The sequence below is a fragment of the Phragmites australis genome, chromosome 7 (assembly GCF_958298935.1).
Source record: "Phragmites australis chromosome 7, lpPhrAust1.1, whole genome shotgun sequence".
Taxonomy (NCBI): Eukaryota; Viridiplantae; Streptophyta; class Magnoliopsida; order Poales; family Poaceae; genus Phragmites; species Phragmites australis.
In genome coordinates this window covers 29,925,593-29,941,445 of record NC_084927.1, presented here as the reverse complement: position 1 = coordinate 29,941,445, position 15,853 = coordinate 29,925,593, and the positions used below count along the sequence as shown (strand labels likewise).

At 42.1% G+C, this 15,853-nt stretch overlaps 2 protein-coding genes and 1 pseudogene across 4 annotated transcripts; all 3 read left to right on the top strand.

The window, feature by feature from the left end:
* Positions 1–439: 439 nt before the first annotated feature.
* On the top strand, positions 440–1,856 carry LOC133923594 (uncharacterized). Of its 3 annotated transcripts, none has more exons than XM_062368873.1 (2): positions 440–673; positions 1,190–1,818. In XM_062368873.1, the coding sequence occupies exons 1-2, from the start codon at positions 581–583 to the stop codon at positions 1,589–1,591; spliced, it is 495 nt and encodes a 164-aa protein (XP_062224857.1). In that variant the 5' UTR covers positions 440–580; the 3' UTR covers positions 1,592–1,818. The 3 variants fall into 3 exon arrangements, with proteins under 3 accessions (XP_062224857.1, XP_062224860.1, XP_062224859.1); XM_062368876.1 differs by having other exon boundaries at positions 540–673; positions 1,145–1,856; XM_062368875.1 differs by having other exon boundaries at positions 598–673; positions 1,019–1,856.
* Positions 1,857–4,392: 2,536 nt separating this feature from the next.
* On the top strand, positions 4,393–8,581 carry LOC133924656 (elongation factor G-2, chloroplastic-like). The gene is made up of 4 exons (XM_062370296.1): positions 4,393–4,840; positions 5,490–6,898; positions 7,310–7,822; positions 8,242–8,581. Exons 1-4 carry the CDS (start codon positions 4,609–4,611, stop codon positions 8,410–8,412), a joined length of 2,325 nt encoding a protein of 774 aa, XP_062226280.1. The 5' UTR covers positions 4,393–4,608; the 3' UTR covers positions 8,413–8,581.
* Positions 8,582–8,768: 187 nt separating this feature from the next.
* On the top strand, positions 8,769–13,987 carry LOC133925567 (vacuolar-processing enzyme beta-isozyme 1-like; annotated as a pseudogene).
* The last annotated feature ends 1,866 nt before the right edge of the window (positions 13,988–15,853 follow it).

Below are 15,853 nucleotides of genomic sequence, written 5' to 3'. Positions count from 1 at the left end.
ACAAATATCTCTGTTCATGGCAGTTACCTTTGTATATACCCTGCAACAGTACTATATCAAGAATTTCAACTCTATCCCAAAAAAAGAAAAGAAAAGAAAAAATCCACTCTATCTATACACTTCTACTTATGTCTCCGACAGTCATCCTAATTTCATCACAATAAGACTCCACCAGAACCAATTATGTAAGAAGGATTTCAGTTGAGGCTACCTGATTCCCTTGGCCTTCCTTGTGTTCACACCTACATTGTCTGGTCAGCTAGAGCACATTCTCGCGGCGGCCACATGACTCGCGAGTAATTTTAGAGCCTGAGATTCTCGCTACGCGTAAGACTACTCAAGCCTTCCCGTGTCAGCCACGCGCCCGGGATTAATTTAGTGCTAACATTGCCATCACATGAGCTGGATACATCCATCTTGGTCACCCCCTTTTAACCCCAGTGGCTCTATTAGTGATCCATCCTTGACCAAGAAAATTTTCTCTCCTCATTGGCAAATGCTAGAGCTAGACAATCAAGATGAATTAGGTAGGAGGTTTCGTCAAGTGTCGTGATTATAAATAGCTGAGCCCGGCCCCTAGATGTGTCCTATGAATACCCATTTCATATGCTCAAATCTTTCAGACCAAGAAGAGAGCGTCAGAGTCGCATATCTTGCGGGCCGGGTTTACCAGGTAAGCTGCAATGATGCATACGGCACATAATTTTGAGCTGTTCAAGTTCCTGTTTTCCTCTTATCTCAAAAGTCAAAAAAAAGAGGTTCTTGTTTTCTTCTTGTTCGTGGCATTTTCCCCCCATGTCACAAGTGTTTATACTGTATTCTGATTTCTGACAAGTGACGAGTTCAGTAACTCTGATCTGCTACCAATTTCTGAGCCTCACTCTCGAACGTTTGATCGTCTGACATTTTTCCTTTTCAAAGCATAGATTATCATATGACATTGTTCTCATTCTGATTCCGTGGAATTTATTTTTCGGTGGAATTTGAGAAACTTAAGTAATCAGTGTCCATTTATCAGATACTATCAGTATTTGTACAACCAGCATACAACCAGAATGTGTTAATCATCTCGACAAGCTTTCAAATGTTCTGAAACAATGGAACCATGATCCACCCGTGTGTCCTAAATCCAAATGTCTACCAGATGAAATAGCAGGAGTTTTTGACATCTTACATTACCTAATGCAAGTGGCACAAGGATACAATCATCGACTACGAATCTACGATAAGGTCTTCAGGCAGAGGCACCATGCAGCGGTGGACTCGCAACGGGATGCTCAACTTCTCGCAGCCAACGTCGTCGTCCCCCTTCGGTGGCTTCTACGACGCCGGCCAGGGAGCGTCGTCGTGCAGCCGCAGGTCGCACGGCTGCAGAAGCCAGGACAAGGACCAGCGCAACCTGGAGAAGAACCTGACCAAGGTGCGCAAGGAGTGGATGAAGGTGAAGGAGGAGATGGGCTACGCGAGGCTGCTGAGCGAGCACCTCAGCGAGACGGTGACGGAGGCCGACCGGAAGGTGGCTGCCATGCTCGAGGAGCTCGACCGGACGGACAAGTACATGCTGGATATGCTGTCGTCCCAGCAGAAGTGATCCGGGAAACCATGATAGATGTATATTTTCATATTTGGCTGGGTATTTATGTATTTGCCTAGCTAGATCAGATTCTTCTTAGCATTTTTCCATTTGAGTTTATTTCCTTCTTTTAGGAAGCTCATTTGGATTTTCTAGTAGATTTCCCGGCCGGTACGAGGTATATGTAATGCACATCATATGTAGTCGATATGTTCTGATATGTTATTCTTCAGTTCGCCTACGCTTTATTTCAGTTGCTTGACATGTGCTAAGCAAAAATATTGCAGTGAAGGACAAACAGGTGCCTAGTTTTTTTTATTAAACGAGTGCCTAGTTTTTTTATTTTTTAACGGGTGCATAGTTTCCACTTTCCACTGGATATGCACAACGTGATGTGCCCATCTGTACTGCCTACTGGTACATGGTACGTTCTCGTCGTACAAGCAATATTGCAGTGAAAAACTAGTTTTGACGTGACCAGCCAAATTGCAAAGGAAGAACAAGAGAAACTCTCATCAGGAAGCGGCGATTACCTCATAGCTGACGATTGGACGTCCTCTTTTAGAAAAGGCGCAGCTGCCAGCACACACTAGCAGGAGACAACAAAAACCAGTGGTGACTTTAGTTTAATGGAAGCGATGATGCAACTTGTTACCCACTTGGGTTGGGAAGGCAGGAATGATGAAATCACGATGAAAGCGCCGAAGCCCAGCCATGCCGGCCGGTTTTGGGTGGCTAATCCGGTGGGCGGTCTGAAGATAATGTCAGGCCTGACGTATCCCGTCTCGCATCACACGAAGCCATTGCGGTAGTGCTCCGGGCGTCCGGAGGAACACTTCCGTCGGACGATACTATCCCTTGTCATCCATGCCCACTCCCACGTTATAGTTATACTATCTCCCTCCCACTCCCGTGTTATAAGATCGATTTTCTTTCAAAGATTAAAATCTTTTCACGATGAGATTTTCGTTCCCTTCAACGCTCTAATAATTTTCTTTTACAGTTCTTGTCATGAAAAGAATCCTAAAATCATTCTCTTTAAAATGAGATTCTCTCTTATTTTCCTTCATAATTCCACTTGAAAAGAAGCTGTTAGAGATGAGAGAAAATAAAAAAAATAAAAATAAAGAAAAGAATCAGAAAGGAAACGAAACGAAGGGAATATAATTGAAGATGATCTAAGCAAATCGATCCCCTTCATCTCTTCCTCTCCTCCTAAAGCAGATCTATGATCTATGAAAATGCTCTCGAGTAGGAATATAAGTGGATACCTAATACTCCCTCTAGTTATAAATATATGTCGTTTTAGTTTCCTTAACTATTCTCTAAATATAAGTCATTCTCGAACTTCTATGCATTTGTTTCTCTTTTGTTCTCGTCTTGCCCTTGTTTAATAAATACTACCACCCTCACAAATGAATGAGTTATCTTTTTTAATGCAGAATAAATGAAGGGCAACAAGATCATTTGATCTACTTTCTTAATCCTTATGCACAAATCTAAAACGACCTACATTTACCATCGGAGGGAGTAATAATTATGAATTGATATTTAGTTTATTTTTTAATTTAATTAGGTTGACCTAAATTTTTAATTTATTTTTTTAGATCGACCTAACGACTAAAATATACAAAACTAATATCTACTCACGAGAAAGGATGATGACCCAGTGACTCCCTCCCCGGATTCGCTCCGCTCCTCCTCGCAGTTCCCTGCTTGAGGCAAACGAGACATGGGAGAAGAATGGGTCCTGGTGAGCATGGTGCTACAAGTCAATGATGTTGCAATAATTGGATTTGTATGTTACAATAGGCTTTATGGTGTGTTGCAAGATGAGTTTTTGTTTGTTGCGGAGAATATGTTAGTTTCAACATGTTAAAATATAGTTGCAACATTGAAAAATAGCAAGTGATGCATCACCTTCAAATTATGTATTTGGGATAATTTCTGAACTGTTTTCAAGCAACAGATAAGATCTATACTCGCGATTTCATCAAATTTCATTGAAAAGAAGATATTTCTTGATTCTTTCGTGACATTTCAGTCTTTTCCTTTCATTTTGTTGCACACATTAATTTCAAAAGTTGCACAAGCTATGCACTGATGTTGCGATGGATCTTGTGATGGCTCTCAAGATCTATCGATTTTGGGCAAACGATTAGAGGGAGAGGTGGTTGTATGGATGATTTTGAGGGGCGAAAACCGATTTTCAGAGGAAACGAAGTATTCTTGTTGTGTTTTTTTTCTATCGATGTTGTGAGTTCGTAGGTGAGCGCTTGCTCGAAGAGGAATCGCTGAATGTTGCAGGAAACAACGGGAATTGTTGCAGTGGGATTTTTGTTGGCCCATTGGACATCAAGTAGGCTTTGGATGACAACGAAACGTACTGGGGCTAGCAGCGGCATGCCAACAGTTGTAGTCTTTTTGTTTGTTTGTTTGTTTTAAAAAAAAGAGAGGAGGCAATTCGGCCTCAAAACGGGCCATGGATTATAAAGTGGACCTGGGCTTGACGCGTTTGGGCTGCTTCATGGAAGGATGTGGCTGGGTGGATTTTGATCTTGGTCTGCTACGCTTTTGTATGGCTTACTGCTGGTCAGAGTTTTTACATTAATGATTTTTCCCAAGATAGGAAATTACAGAGCCTAAAATTGTTTCTTTTTTCGTTATGTGACAGAGCTTTCGCCAGGTTCGTAAGATTTCTCTAGAAAGAGCTTTTGCTTCATAGCTTCAAATCATTCGCCTCTAATAAAATCTTAGATATCCAGGCTTGAATTTTTGATATCCTGAAAACGAAAAATGATGATTAGACAATCCAAAACGTGAGACGGGGAGGCGTCCTCCTCGCAGCCTCACGCCTCACATTATCTGCAGACGACGGCAGACCCCCTCCTCGGCATTAGCGGCTGCCGCTCGCGCGCATAAAGCCCACCACCTCCACCCACGCCACGCCTCGCGGCGCGCAGGCAGGCGAGGAGAGAGCTCGCGGCAAGAGCCAGCAAGAGAAAAACCGCAGAGACGCCACCTCTGTAATCTCCATGGCCGCCGAGGCGCCCGTGCGAGCCGCCGCCGCGCCGTCAGTGCGCCGGCCGGCCGTCGTCTCCGCCGCGTCAGCCTCGCGTCTCCTCCTCGGCCACCGCCCCTTCCTCGCGCCGTCCGCCTCCCGCTCCCGCTTCGCCGCGGGGCGCGCCGCGGTGGCCGGCCCCGCTGCCGGTCTCCGCCCGCGCCTGCGCAGGCCACGCCTCTCGGTCGTCGCCATGGCCGGCAACGGTGGGCGAGCGTTCATTTCCCTTTGAATTTTTTAAGTTTTTTTCTTGGGCGCGTCGTTGCTGTAGTTTGCTAGTGTAGGCTTTGTTTGTATTGACTGTATTTGTGGAAATGGCCAAGCGACTATCTTTGTAGAATTGCAGTTCAGTATGGTGAAATTAGGATTGTTCATTAGTAGTTCTGCTGCTTGGCCAAATGAAGCTCGTTAGAGCTGCTTGCTAACGGGCTTATCCTTACACTGGTGCTTATTATACTTATTAGTTGGCTGTGCTTTTCCGATTAACAAAGTAGTTTCTTGAAAACTGATAGAACTACAGAAAGCAGTAATTGATGTGAAAGCAATGCTGGACTTCGTAACTCTCTGCTGGAATTTGTTTCTGTAAATGTGTTGTGCTGTTGCCCTGTTGATACCATTTGATACTAGAGATTTCTGCGTGCCATTTTGATGGGATGTAAATAATAAACTTTTTCGTGCCATATACTTTTGTGAGACTGACCAAATTAAGCTCTGAAAATTGCAAGACACTTGGATTGTAATGATTACGTTTTCTTATTGCCACCACCACCATTTTTTCCGAAATAAATTATATCACTTTGTTCAGCTTGTTGGCTTTATGAATTAAATATTGACTTGCTTTTGTTGTATATCCAGATCGCCAAGTGCCTTTGAAGGATTACCGCAATATTGGTATTATGGCCCATATAGATGCAGGAAAGACGACAACCACAGAACGCATTCTCTATTACACTGGAAAGAACTACAAAATTGGCGAGGTTCATGAGGGAACGGCTACAATGGACTGGATGGAACAAGAACAGGAGAGAGGAATAACCATTACATCTGCAGCAACAACAGCTTTCTGGAACAAACATAGAATCAACATTATTGATACTCCTGGGCATGTTGACTTCACTCTTGAGGTTGAACGTGCTCTCAGGGTATTAGATGGCGCTATATGTCTCTTTGACAGTGTTGCTGGGGTAGAACCACAATCTGAAACTGTGTGGCGCCAAGCAGATAAGTATGGGGTTCCGAGAATATGTTTTGTAAACAAAATGGATCGCCTTGGTGCTAACTTCTTTAGAACTAGAGACATGATAGTTGCAAACTTGGGTGCAAAACCTTTAGTCATTCAATTGCCGATTGGGTCTGAGGACAATTTCCAAGGAGTTATTGATCTAGTCAGAATGAAAGCTATTGTATGGACAGGGGAGGAGCTGGGTGCAAAATTTGAATATCAAGACATACCTGTTGATCTCCAAGAGATGGCTCAAGACTATCGAGTTCAGATGCTGGAAACTATTATTGAGTTGGATGATGAAGTTATGGAGAACTATCTCGAAGGAACTGAACCAGACGAGGAAACTGTTAAAAAATTAATCAGAAAGGGAACAATATCTGCCAGTTTTGTCCCAGTTTTATGTGGTTCAGCCTTCAAAAACAAGGGTGTCCAACCATTGCTTGATGCTGTTGTCGATTACTTGCCATGCCCACTTGATATTCCTCCAATGAAGGGTACTGACCCAGAAGACCCTGAACTGATCCTTGAAAGGCATCCAAGTGATGACGAACCATTTTCTGGGTTAGCTTTCAAGATCATGACTGATCCATTTGTGGGGTCACTAACATTTGTACGCATATACTCCGGGAAGCTGGTTGCTGGTTCATATGTTCTCAATGCAAATAAAGATAAGAAGGAAAGAATTGGAAGGCTTCTAGAGATGCATGCAAACAGTAAGGAAGATATAACAGTTGCTATGACTGGTGACATAGTAGCACTTGCTGGTCTGAAAGATACAATTACCGGTGAAACACTCAGTGACCCAGATAAGCCTGTAGTGCTTGAACGAATGGAATTTCCTGATCCTGTCATTAAGGTTGCTATTGAACCAAAGACCAAAGCTGATGCTGACAAAATGGCAAATGGATTAATCAAGCTTGCTCAAGAAGACCCGTCATTCCACTTCTCTAGAGATGAGGAAACCAACCAGACTGTTATTGAAGGAATGGGAGAATTACACCTTGATATCATTGTAGACAGATTAAAGAGAGAGTTTAAGGTTAGTATGCTTTCTAGCTGTATTTATGTGGTGCATGACCCAGAAATTTATTCATATTTATATGCAAATTTATTAAACTGATCATGAACCGTTGTTATCTAGGCACTGCACTACATCTAGACCTGAAAAGTATATCCTTTTCTCTCTTGCTCTGTCCCTTTTCTGTGACTAAAAGAAGCTTCACGATATGATAGTAAAATGCTCACTTGGTTACCCTGTATTTTACCAGATGTACTATGATATCTGAATTCTACTCTTAATGTCACTCCAAATATTATAGTGAACTCATCAATTTTGTAACACTAGTCTTTTTGGGTCATAAGGCCTAACTCATAACTGACTGAACCTGCAAAAAAATAAATGTACTCCTTCCCATTAACTTCAACTCATCTATGCTAATGATCTGGACAGGTTGCTGCAAATGTTGGAGCTCCTCAAGTCAACTACCGTGAAAGTATTTCCAAAGTTGCAGAAGTACAATACGTCCATAAAAAGCAGTCTGGTGGATCTGGGCAGTTTGCAGACATTATTGTGCGTTTCGAACCTTTGGAGGCTGGAAGTGGATATGAATTCAAGAGTGAAATAAAGGGAGGGGCAGTGCCAAAAGAATATGTACCAGGAGTGATGAAGGGATTGGAAGAAAGCTTACCCAATGGTGTCCTTGCCGGCTACCCAGTTGTTGACTTACGAGCAGTGCTGGTTGATGGCTCATACCACGATGTTGATTCAAGTGTCTTAGCATTCCAAATTGCTGCCAGAGGCGCTTTCCGTGAAGGATTGAGGAAAGCTGGTCCAAGACTTCTGGAGCCTATAATGAGCGTTGAAGTGATAACCCCTGAAGAGCATCTAGGCGATGTTATTGGTGATTTGAACTCTAGAAGAGGACAAGTTAACAGCTTCGGAGATAAGCCTGGTGGACTGAAGGTATGAAATAGTACATCATCTCCTTTTATTGCCTTGCTGTAAAAATGAGTATCTAGTTGAAGTAAACAATTACATAACATCACGTATAACTACCTATATAGAGAAAGCCTCCTAGGAGGATAAGGCCCGCAACCTTTAGCCAATATAGTGGGTATCTAGTTGATTGTATATAATTTTGAGCGAAGAATTGAAGCTACCTATACAAAGAAGACCTAGACCACCACCTCTAGCTGATAGGTTGTTACCACCAAATATGCCTGCTCACTTCACATTCATTTTCAGCTGTAGCAAGCATCTGAGATTCAGTAGTCCTTTTTTCCTTAGTTTTTCTCCAACAACAAGACTTTAAGCAAGAACGAACTCTACCTTATAAAAATGTGTTGTTTGAAATGTGGATTGGACAATGTTATTGGACACAGGTGGTTGATGCTTTTGTGCCACTTGCGGAGATGTTCCAGTATGTCAGCACTCTCCGTGGAATGACCAAGGGGCGTGCATCCTACACAATGCAGCTTGCCAAGTTCGACGTGGTCCCACAGCACATTCAAAACCAGCTCTCCGCAGCGAAAGCAGAGGAAGCTGCTGCTTAATTTTTAGTTCCCGTAGATATATTTATACGGCAACTGCAGAGCAGGTGGATAGGACATGTAGCGTTGTAGTGTTGAACCCCCGGGGGGGGGGCATTATTTGCCATTGATTTTGGACCTGATAATGGCCTTGTCAAGTTTTCACAATGAGAAAACAGTAACTTTAAGTTTTGCTTGCTTGCTCCTGTTGAGAATTTGCACTTGCACCTCATTCTCCCCTCTTGTTGGGTCATCCTTTTGCTTGTAGCACTTACATCCTCAACAAGTCCCCTGTGTGACTGTCGTAAAGATTTCCATAGCCTGTTTTCACCGACTCACTGCTGCGCTGTAAAAACTCTTGCATACCAGCGTTGTCGGACATGGTCAGAAATGCTGGTTAGTTACCCTGGGGCATGGTCAGAAATCCTAGTTCTCCATTGGCGGACCCTAGCGGTGATGGGTCGGCAACTTACACTATCGCAGCCTCGCAGGTTTCTTACCTGAACCTACCAAATTTCCGTTGGAGATCATAGATACCTGAAAGGCTATTGATAAAGATGCTGCTCTTTCTTGCTTCGATCGACTCAGCCTCATAGATGTTGAAGAATGGGGATAAACTATGCGTCACGGATGTCTGAGGCGAGCAGCAGAGAGTTTTTAAGAATACCAATATTCAAGAAGGGAGTTTTTTTTTTCAGAATCTGATGCAAGGATTTCTACTGTTTTCCGCTCAGTGCCAGCGCAAGGCCTGATCCATCCAACCCTCCTCCTCAAACCCTAGCATAGGATCTTCACTCTTCTGCTCCCGCGACAAGGATCGAAAGCGCGGGATTCACCACTAGAGGTGCGAATTGGTGAACATAATAACACTACTTAGTTCAACTAATAATATTATTTTTCTCAAATTAAACAAAATTTTAGAAAATTAGTATAATTGATTGAACTAAAGAGACTTAATGGATAGGTTAATTAATTTGCATCCCTATTTTCCGTGCTCTTTGTTCTATGGGCGTGTGGAGACGAGATGGAGCCTTGACCGGGCAGAACGGCTTCCACGCCGGCTACCTCATCTAACAAGGAAGCGCGCTAGTACGACCACAGCAAATGTGCCGCGCATCGTCGCACATGAATGTGTTTCAGTCGGCGACTGGGTGGTGGAGCACCAAGTGGTGCACATGATGGGCGCAACACCATCCCTGCCCTTGCCGAGTGGAATCATCGGGTGCGAAGGGTGCCCGCGCGGAGTGGGTTAACACCAACGCGACTTGCCAGGAAAGGAGCAAGGAGAGGAGTCAATGGCGCAACGCTACCAGTGTGGTCCCGTGGGCTCAGGTGGTGAGCAGGAGAACGCTACCGGCTTGCTACTGTGCATGCTATTATGGTTAGATATGTGTCAAATAATTGTACGAGGTTGGTTACGTATAAGATTTAAGAGTTATATTAGCGGTATATAGTGGAGTTAGAGTAGGATTTCAGGTGAAATTTTAGATGACTATTGTAATCAGATTTTCTCATAATATATGAGAGGAGGACCGTTATTTATAATTATGATGGCATAGCGACAGACTTATAGTGAGCAGCAGTGGTTCTGCTAGAACTTCAGAAAGCAACTTGTGTTACTAGCTAGGGAGAAACGCCTATAGTCATATCTCAAGATGTAGATTTTGATTGAACCTCGTTAACATGCTTCGTGCATCTGGTGTTGTCTATGATCGTATGCATCGTCTCGGTATATCGATCTATTGCTTCGATTGATGACTAATTTCTTAAGTATCAGAGTTATCGTTGAGTTAAATCTAGAGATAGTGTGTGGAAGATTATGTGTAGATGTGAGGATTATACATCTATAAAATATTATGTAATATATGAATAGTGACTATGATGGTGAAAGCTATGTGGACTTAAGAGATTAATAGAGGTGTTGAGGTTGCTGGCAGTGGTTCACGGGTACATGTCACGTGGATTACGTTTGTGGTTGCGAAGGTGTTATGCTCGAGCGGCTCAGTGGCTGAGGTACATGTGAGCAGAGATGGTTAAATGGGTCACTCGAGTCGGTTTAGTGTGGGTCTGACTCGGTATGGTCTAGCTACGGTACGGTCTGAACGACTTGACTATTGTAACTAGTCGTATCGTGCTGACCCGCGTGCTTCCCCTTTGGCCTACAGTACGACCCGTTGCCAAGTCGGTTCGGGCATGATTGCGGTCTGGTGGGTACGATAGGTACGACGGGCACGACGGGCACGGCGCCATGAGCGGCCCAACAACACATGGGTGGTTGTCGGCATAACCGACCCGATAAAATAAAAATTGCTATTTTCTCAAATTTCTTCAAAGAATTTCTTCTTCTGGTGATTTTTTCTCTGCTTCGAAGGTTTCTTTTCTCAAATTGCTATTTTTTTAAGCAATGACTTGTAAGATGAGTTTCAATAGAGTTCATATACATCCACAAGAGCTATACGTTTTTCTGGATATTTTCTTAGAATTTTGATTCTCTCTAGTTTTGCTTCTGCTATTGGTTTTTAAGTATATTGATGATAAAAAGAGAATGACATCCGTTTCGAAAAAAAAATGATAAAATATATATTTACTCTCATTAATCGTCATTTTCAATTCTACACCTACTGTTGCTGTAGCTTCTGCACCAGCCCCGACAGAGGATGAAGTGGGAATGAGGTGGGCCGTGCTCCTCCGGCTACGGGAACTACCGGCACTAGGTGCGGTGATCTTTACGGAGTTGGAGCGATCGGGTATAGGGACTTACATTTGGAGATTGGGACAAAAAAATCGAAACATTTGGTTGGTTTCCCCTTTCCTGCGCATGTTTTGTAGCTTGGCTGTGTTGGGACAGTCGCGCTGCTTGGAATATGTGGGAGATTATAATCTGATCGTTGCTGCAGGTCGCTATTTGAGTTTGAAATTGATTGTGGAGATACGGTTTGCGATTTAGGAATTAAGGACCGGGCTATCCGATCCTTAGGGTGTGGTTGGAATGCAAAGTGGAATGATTTTAAGGATCAGGTGATTCTCTTTTTTATTTGTTTGGACGGATAGAATGAGTATATTTTTTATTTGGTTGGAGCGGTGAAGACGGATAGAACGAGAATTATCAACTAATTATATTTTTTAATTTTAAATAATAATTGTTAATAATACACTAACGCAATGTTACTCTTGCCATAGTCATTACTAATTAACAATAAAATATGCTAATTAACTCTAATCATACTCTAATTATATCATTAATTACCACTAATTAGCATATTAACTCTTACAAACTCTAATCTTATAGTAATATATACTAATTAGTAATACAACATACTAATATACTAATCATTTTACTAATGAGTATGATTAGTAAAGATGAATGGATTCATCCTATCAATTTAAAGAGATGGTTTCATCCAACATATTGAGGAAATATTTGTTAGGAAGGATAATCTCATCCCTACTACTCTTAACTAAATACCACGAAAACAAAAATTGTCATCTCCCATCTCACTCGTCCCCTAAATCAAACACACTGTTAGCTGCTTGCTTTGTTAGAAAGGTCCATACAGACAGGTGGATAATTTTAGTGGGGAGACATGTTTAATCGGGAACAGAAATTTTGCTCGGCTGAAGATCACGAGGAAATGTAGGTGCTATTTAGGATTTATTTTTCGATTATGCTCCTCATGATTGCATGCCATGCCACATACTATACTACATAAAAAATTATTCTGTTGTGGTTCCATATAATTGTGTTTGTTTAGTGTGTGCTTGGTAAAAAAAATGTAGAGTATTAAACGCGTTTGTGTACTTGATGCATGGCAGTCCGATGTGTGCCATGCGTACCAGATACTGCCGAAGCGAGGAGTGAAGGAGGATAACATTGTGGTGTTCATGTATGTATGATGATATTGCCCATAACATTTCAACCCAAGGCATGGAGTTATCATCAACCATCCTACAGAAGAAAATGTTTATAATGGTGTTCCAAAGGTATTAGTTGGTTGTTTCTTCCCTTCAATTTTTAGTTTCAGAATGAAGAACGATTGTGCGTTGTAATCACGTACGGATTGGTAGCATGAGTAATTTACTTTCAGAATGAAGAGTGATTGTGCTTTGTAGTCACATATGGATTGGTAGCTCTATTGCTTTTGTTTCCTGCAAAGTAGATCAACTTCGCATACATTGCAGGACTATACAGGTGACCAGGTCACTATTGAAAACTTCTTTGGTGTCCTATTGGGCAATAAAAGTGCGATTACTGGTGGGAGCAAGAAGGTGATATAACCAAATGACCACATCTTCATCTATTACTCAGATCATGGGGGTCCTGGAGCACTTGGTGCGTATTTGGACATATCACATAAGTGAAGTTTGCTCCATTGATTTTCTGTGTCGTGCTTACTTAATTAGCAAATTTTTAGGTATGGCCACCATGCAATTTCTTTATGCTGCGACTTTATTAAGGTGTTAAAAAAGAAACATGCTTCCAATAGCTACTCGAAAATGGTATAGATTCTTCCTTTTCTTTTCCCCTCAAGGAAAAGTTCATTCTGGAACTGATAGACCTAGATTGAAATCAAAATTTCCTGTTTTGTCAGGTTATATATGTTGAAGCATGTGAAAATGGCAGTATCTTCGGGGGTTTAATGCCAGAAGATCTAAATATCTACGTCACAACAGCCTCAAATGCGGTCGAAAGTAGTTGGGCAACATACTGCCCTGGAATGCTGGAATGGAACCATCGCCCCCTCCTGAGTACATTACCTGTTTAGGTGACTTGTACAGTGTCTCTTGGATGGAAGATATAGGTAAGCCTCGTTTGAAATCTATTGTTGTGCGACATTTATGCTGTGTCAGATCCAAAAAAAATGCATCATTGTTACACTTGTAGAAGGTATGTCTTATAGGGCCTACATATTTTATATGATAGTTAATTTGCTCTTTTCCCTTCTGTAGTGTGATACAATTCCAGTTAAATTAGGTATGGCTATGCTTGAACTACTGTGATATTGGCCATAATGAAACTGTTTTTGTCATTATTGGCCCATTTATTTTATCTTAATCAGTTCATTCTACACGGTGGAAATTTGCATCTACGCACTGATTTTTGGACCCCTAGTCATGAATTCTTATTTCACCATATGTTAAATTTGTACAAGACGTGTTTAGTATCTATATCATGTTAAAGAAGTGCTATTACATTAGAAGGCATATATGGGTGATATATAGTATAATCAGCCACTTTGCTAACATATGAAGTATTGGCAAATCATAGTTTTCAGTCTTAAGTGGTAATAACAAATACATGTAAAAAACAACACATAAGTGTAAAAGACAAGGAAGTACCAATTGTAGAGAAACTAGAGGACTGTTGACAAGCAAATGCATATTGCTTTGTGCTTAACTTTTCTTTCGGTCAATACAGCCTGAACACACAATGTTGTTGTAGCAAATAATTGCGACTATTATAACTATTAGGGTGCTGTTTTGAACCGGTTTGATTCTAATAGGAAGTCAAACCCACCATCTGAAGAACGAGACTATCAAGGACTAGTACGAGGTGGTAAGTCTCGAGTACGTTTTCTCTATAGTGGTTAATAGCAGCTAGTCATTGCTTTGTAAGTAGGGTGTGTCGGAGTATTGAGTAAAGGGACGTTTCAGCTAACGGATCCCGTAAGAGGTATGACGATCGATGGAGATATTTTTTTAATCCTGACCTATCGCGCAACCAGATTAAGCTCCCGCGACCAGCGCAAGACTTGCGCGACCAACCTCCTTGTGATCGAGTCATAGCCTTGAAAAGTCTTCGGTAATCCAGTAATGAAATTCATTCCAATCTCCTCTCACTTCCAGGAGGGAATAGGCAAATGCTGGAGTTTACCGGCCAGCTTAATGTGCTCGGCCTTCACCCTTCGGTAGACATCACACTCAACAACATATTGTACGATTTCTCGCTTGATGCAAGTCCACGAAAATTGTGACTTGAGGTCATGATACATTTTGATGCTCCCTAGATGAATGGATAGCAAAGAGTCATGAGCTTCATCCAGGATCTTCTTCCTAAATGATTCGACCTTCAGAACCATTAGACAGTTCCCAAACCACAGAATACTCTGATCATCTTCAGACAAGCATGTTGCCTTGCCTATCTTCATTTTCTCTCGGATTCAGGCCATGCCCTTATCACCTTTCTTAGCTACCTTGATTTTATTGAGGAGGGTGGATTTGATCGCCAAATTTGCAAGAAATCCCTTTGGAACTATCTTGAGTCCAAGCCGTCAGAAATCATCACAAAGTATGGTGACCTTGTGCTAGAGAAAGAGGCAATTGCATCGAGCCTTTTGACTCAGTGCATCGGCGACCACATTCGTCTTGCCGGGATGATAATACACTTCCAGCTCATAATCCTTGATCAACTCGAGCCATCTTTGTTGTCTCATGTTTAGATTGGCTTGAGTGAAGATGTATTTGAGACTTTTGTGATCCGTGTAGATACAGCACAAATTACCCAATAGGTAGTGACGCCAGATTTTCAGAGCGTGCACCACTGCAGCGAGCTCTAAGTCATGGGTCAGATAGTTCTCTTCATGATGCTTCAAATGTCGTGAGACATAAGCCACAACTTTGCCCTCTTACATAAAGGACATATCCGAGGTCTATGCGGGAGGCATCGCAATAGACGTCGAAACCTTTGTCCACTTTAGGCTAAGCGAGAACAGGGGTGGTCGTGAGCAGCTTCTTCAAGGTCTAGAAAGCTGACTCACACTCATTTGACCACTCGAATACGCTTCCTTGTTTCAAGAGCTCGATCATGAGCTTGGAAATCTTGGAGAAGTTCTCGATGAACCAGTGGTAGTAGCCAACAGGTCTGAGATAACTCTGGATGTCAGTGACATTCTTGGGCTGCACCCAATTGAGCACATCCTGCACTTTACTCAGGTCAACAGTGACACCATTCTCTGACAAGCTATGACCCAGAAATGCGACTTCCCTAAGCTAGAACTCGCACTTGCTAAACTTGGCATATATTTGGTGATCTTGAAGGTAGTTAAGTACAACATAGAGGTGCTCTGCATGCTCTTCCTCAGTCTTGGAGTATATACAAATATTGTTGATTAAAATCATGATAAACTTGTCAAGTTACTCCATAAACATAGTGTTCATCATATACATGAAGAATACCAGTGCATTTGTCAAGCCAAAGGACATGACAGTGAACTTATAAGGCCCGCAGTGAGTAGAGAAAGCTGTCTTTGGAATATCCTCTGGTCGGACCTTGATTTGATGATAGCCTAGTCTCAAGTCAATCTTCGAGAGAACTCGGGTATCGGTCAACTGATCGAACAAAATATCGATCCTGGGAAGCGGATACTTATTCTTAATCGTGATCTCATTCAGCGACTAGTGTACTATGTTAGTGAGGTCCTACACAATGTGGAGGCTTGGTACCCATAGGCTCAAAGTCTGCTATACA

Excerpts from the sequence above, each read along its gene's own strand:
- LOC133923594 (XM_062368873.1), top strand. The coding sequence starts at position 581 with ATGTGTCCTATGAATACCCATTTCATATGCTCAAATCTTTCAGACCAA. Across the intron at positions 674-1,189 it reads TTGCGGGCCGGGTTTACCAG|TGGCACAAGGATACAATCAT; the intron begins GTAAGCTGCAAT and ends ACCTAATGCAAG.
- LOC133924656 (XM_062370296.1), top strand. The coding sequence starts at position 4,609 with ATGGCCGCCGAGGCGCCCGTGCGAGCCGCCGCCGCGCCGTCAGTGCGC. Across the intron at positions 6,899-7,309 it reads GATTAAAGAGAGAGTTTAAG|GTTGCTGCAAATGTTGGAGC; the intron begins GTTAGTATGCTT and ends TGATCTGGACAG. Across the intron at positions 7,823-8,241 it reads ATAAGCCTGGTGGACTGAAG|GTGGTTGATGCTTTTGTGCC; the intron begins GTATGAAATAGT and ends TATTGGACACAG.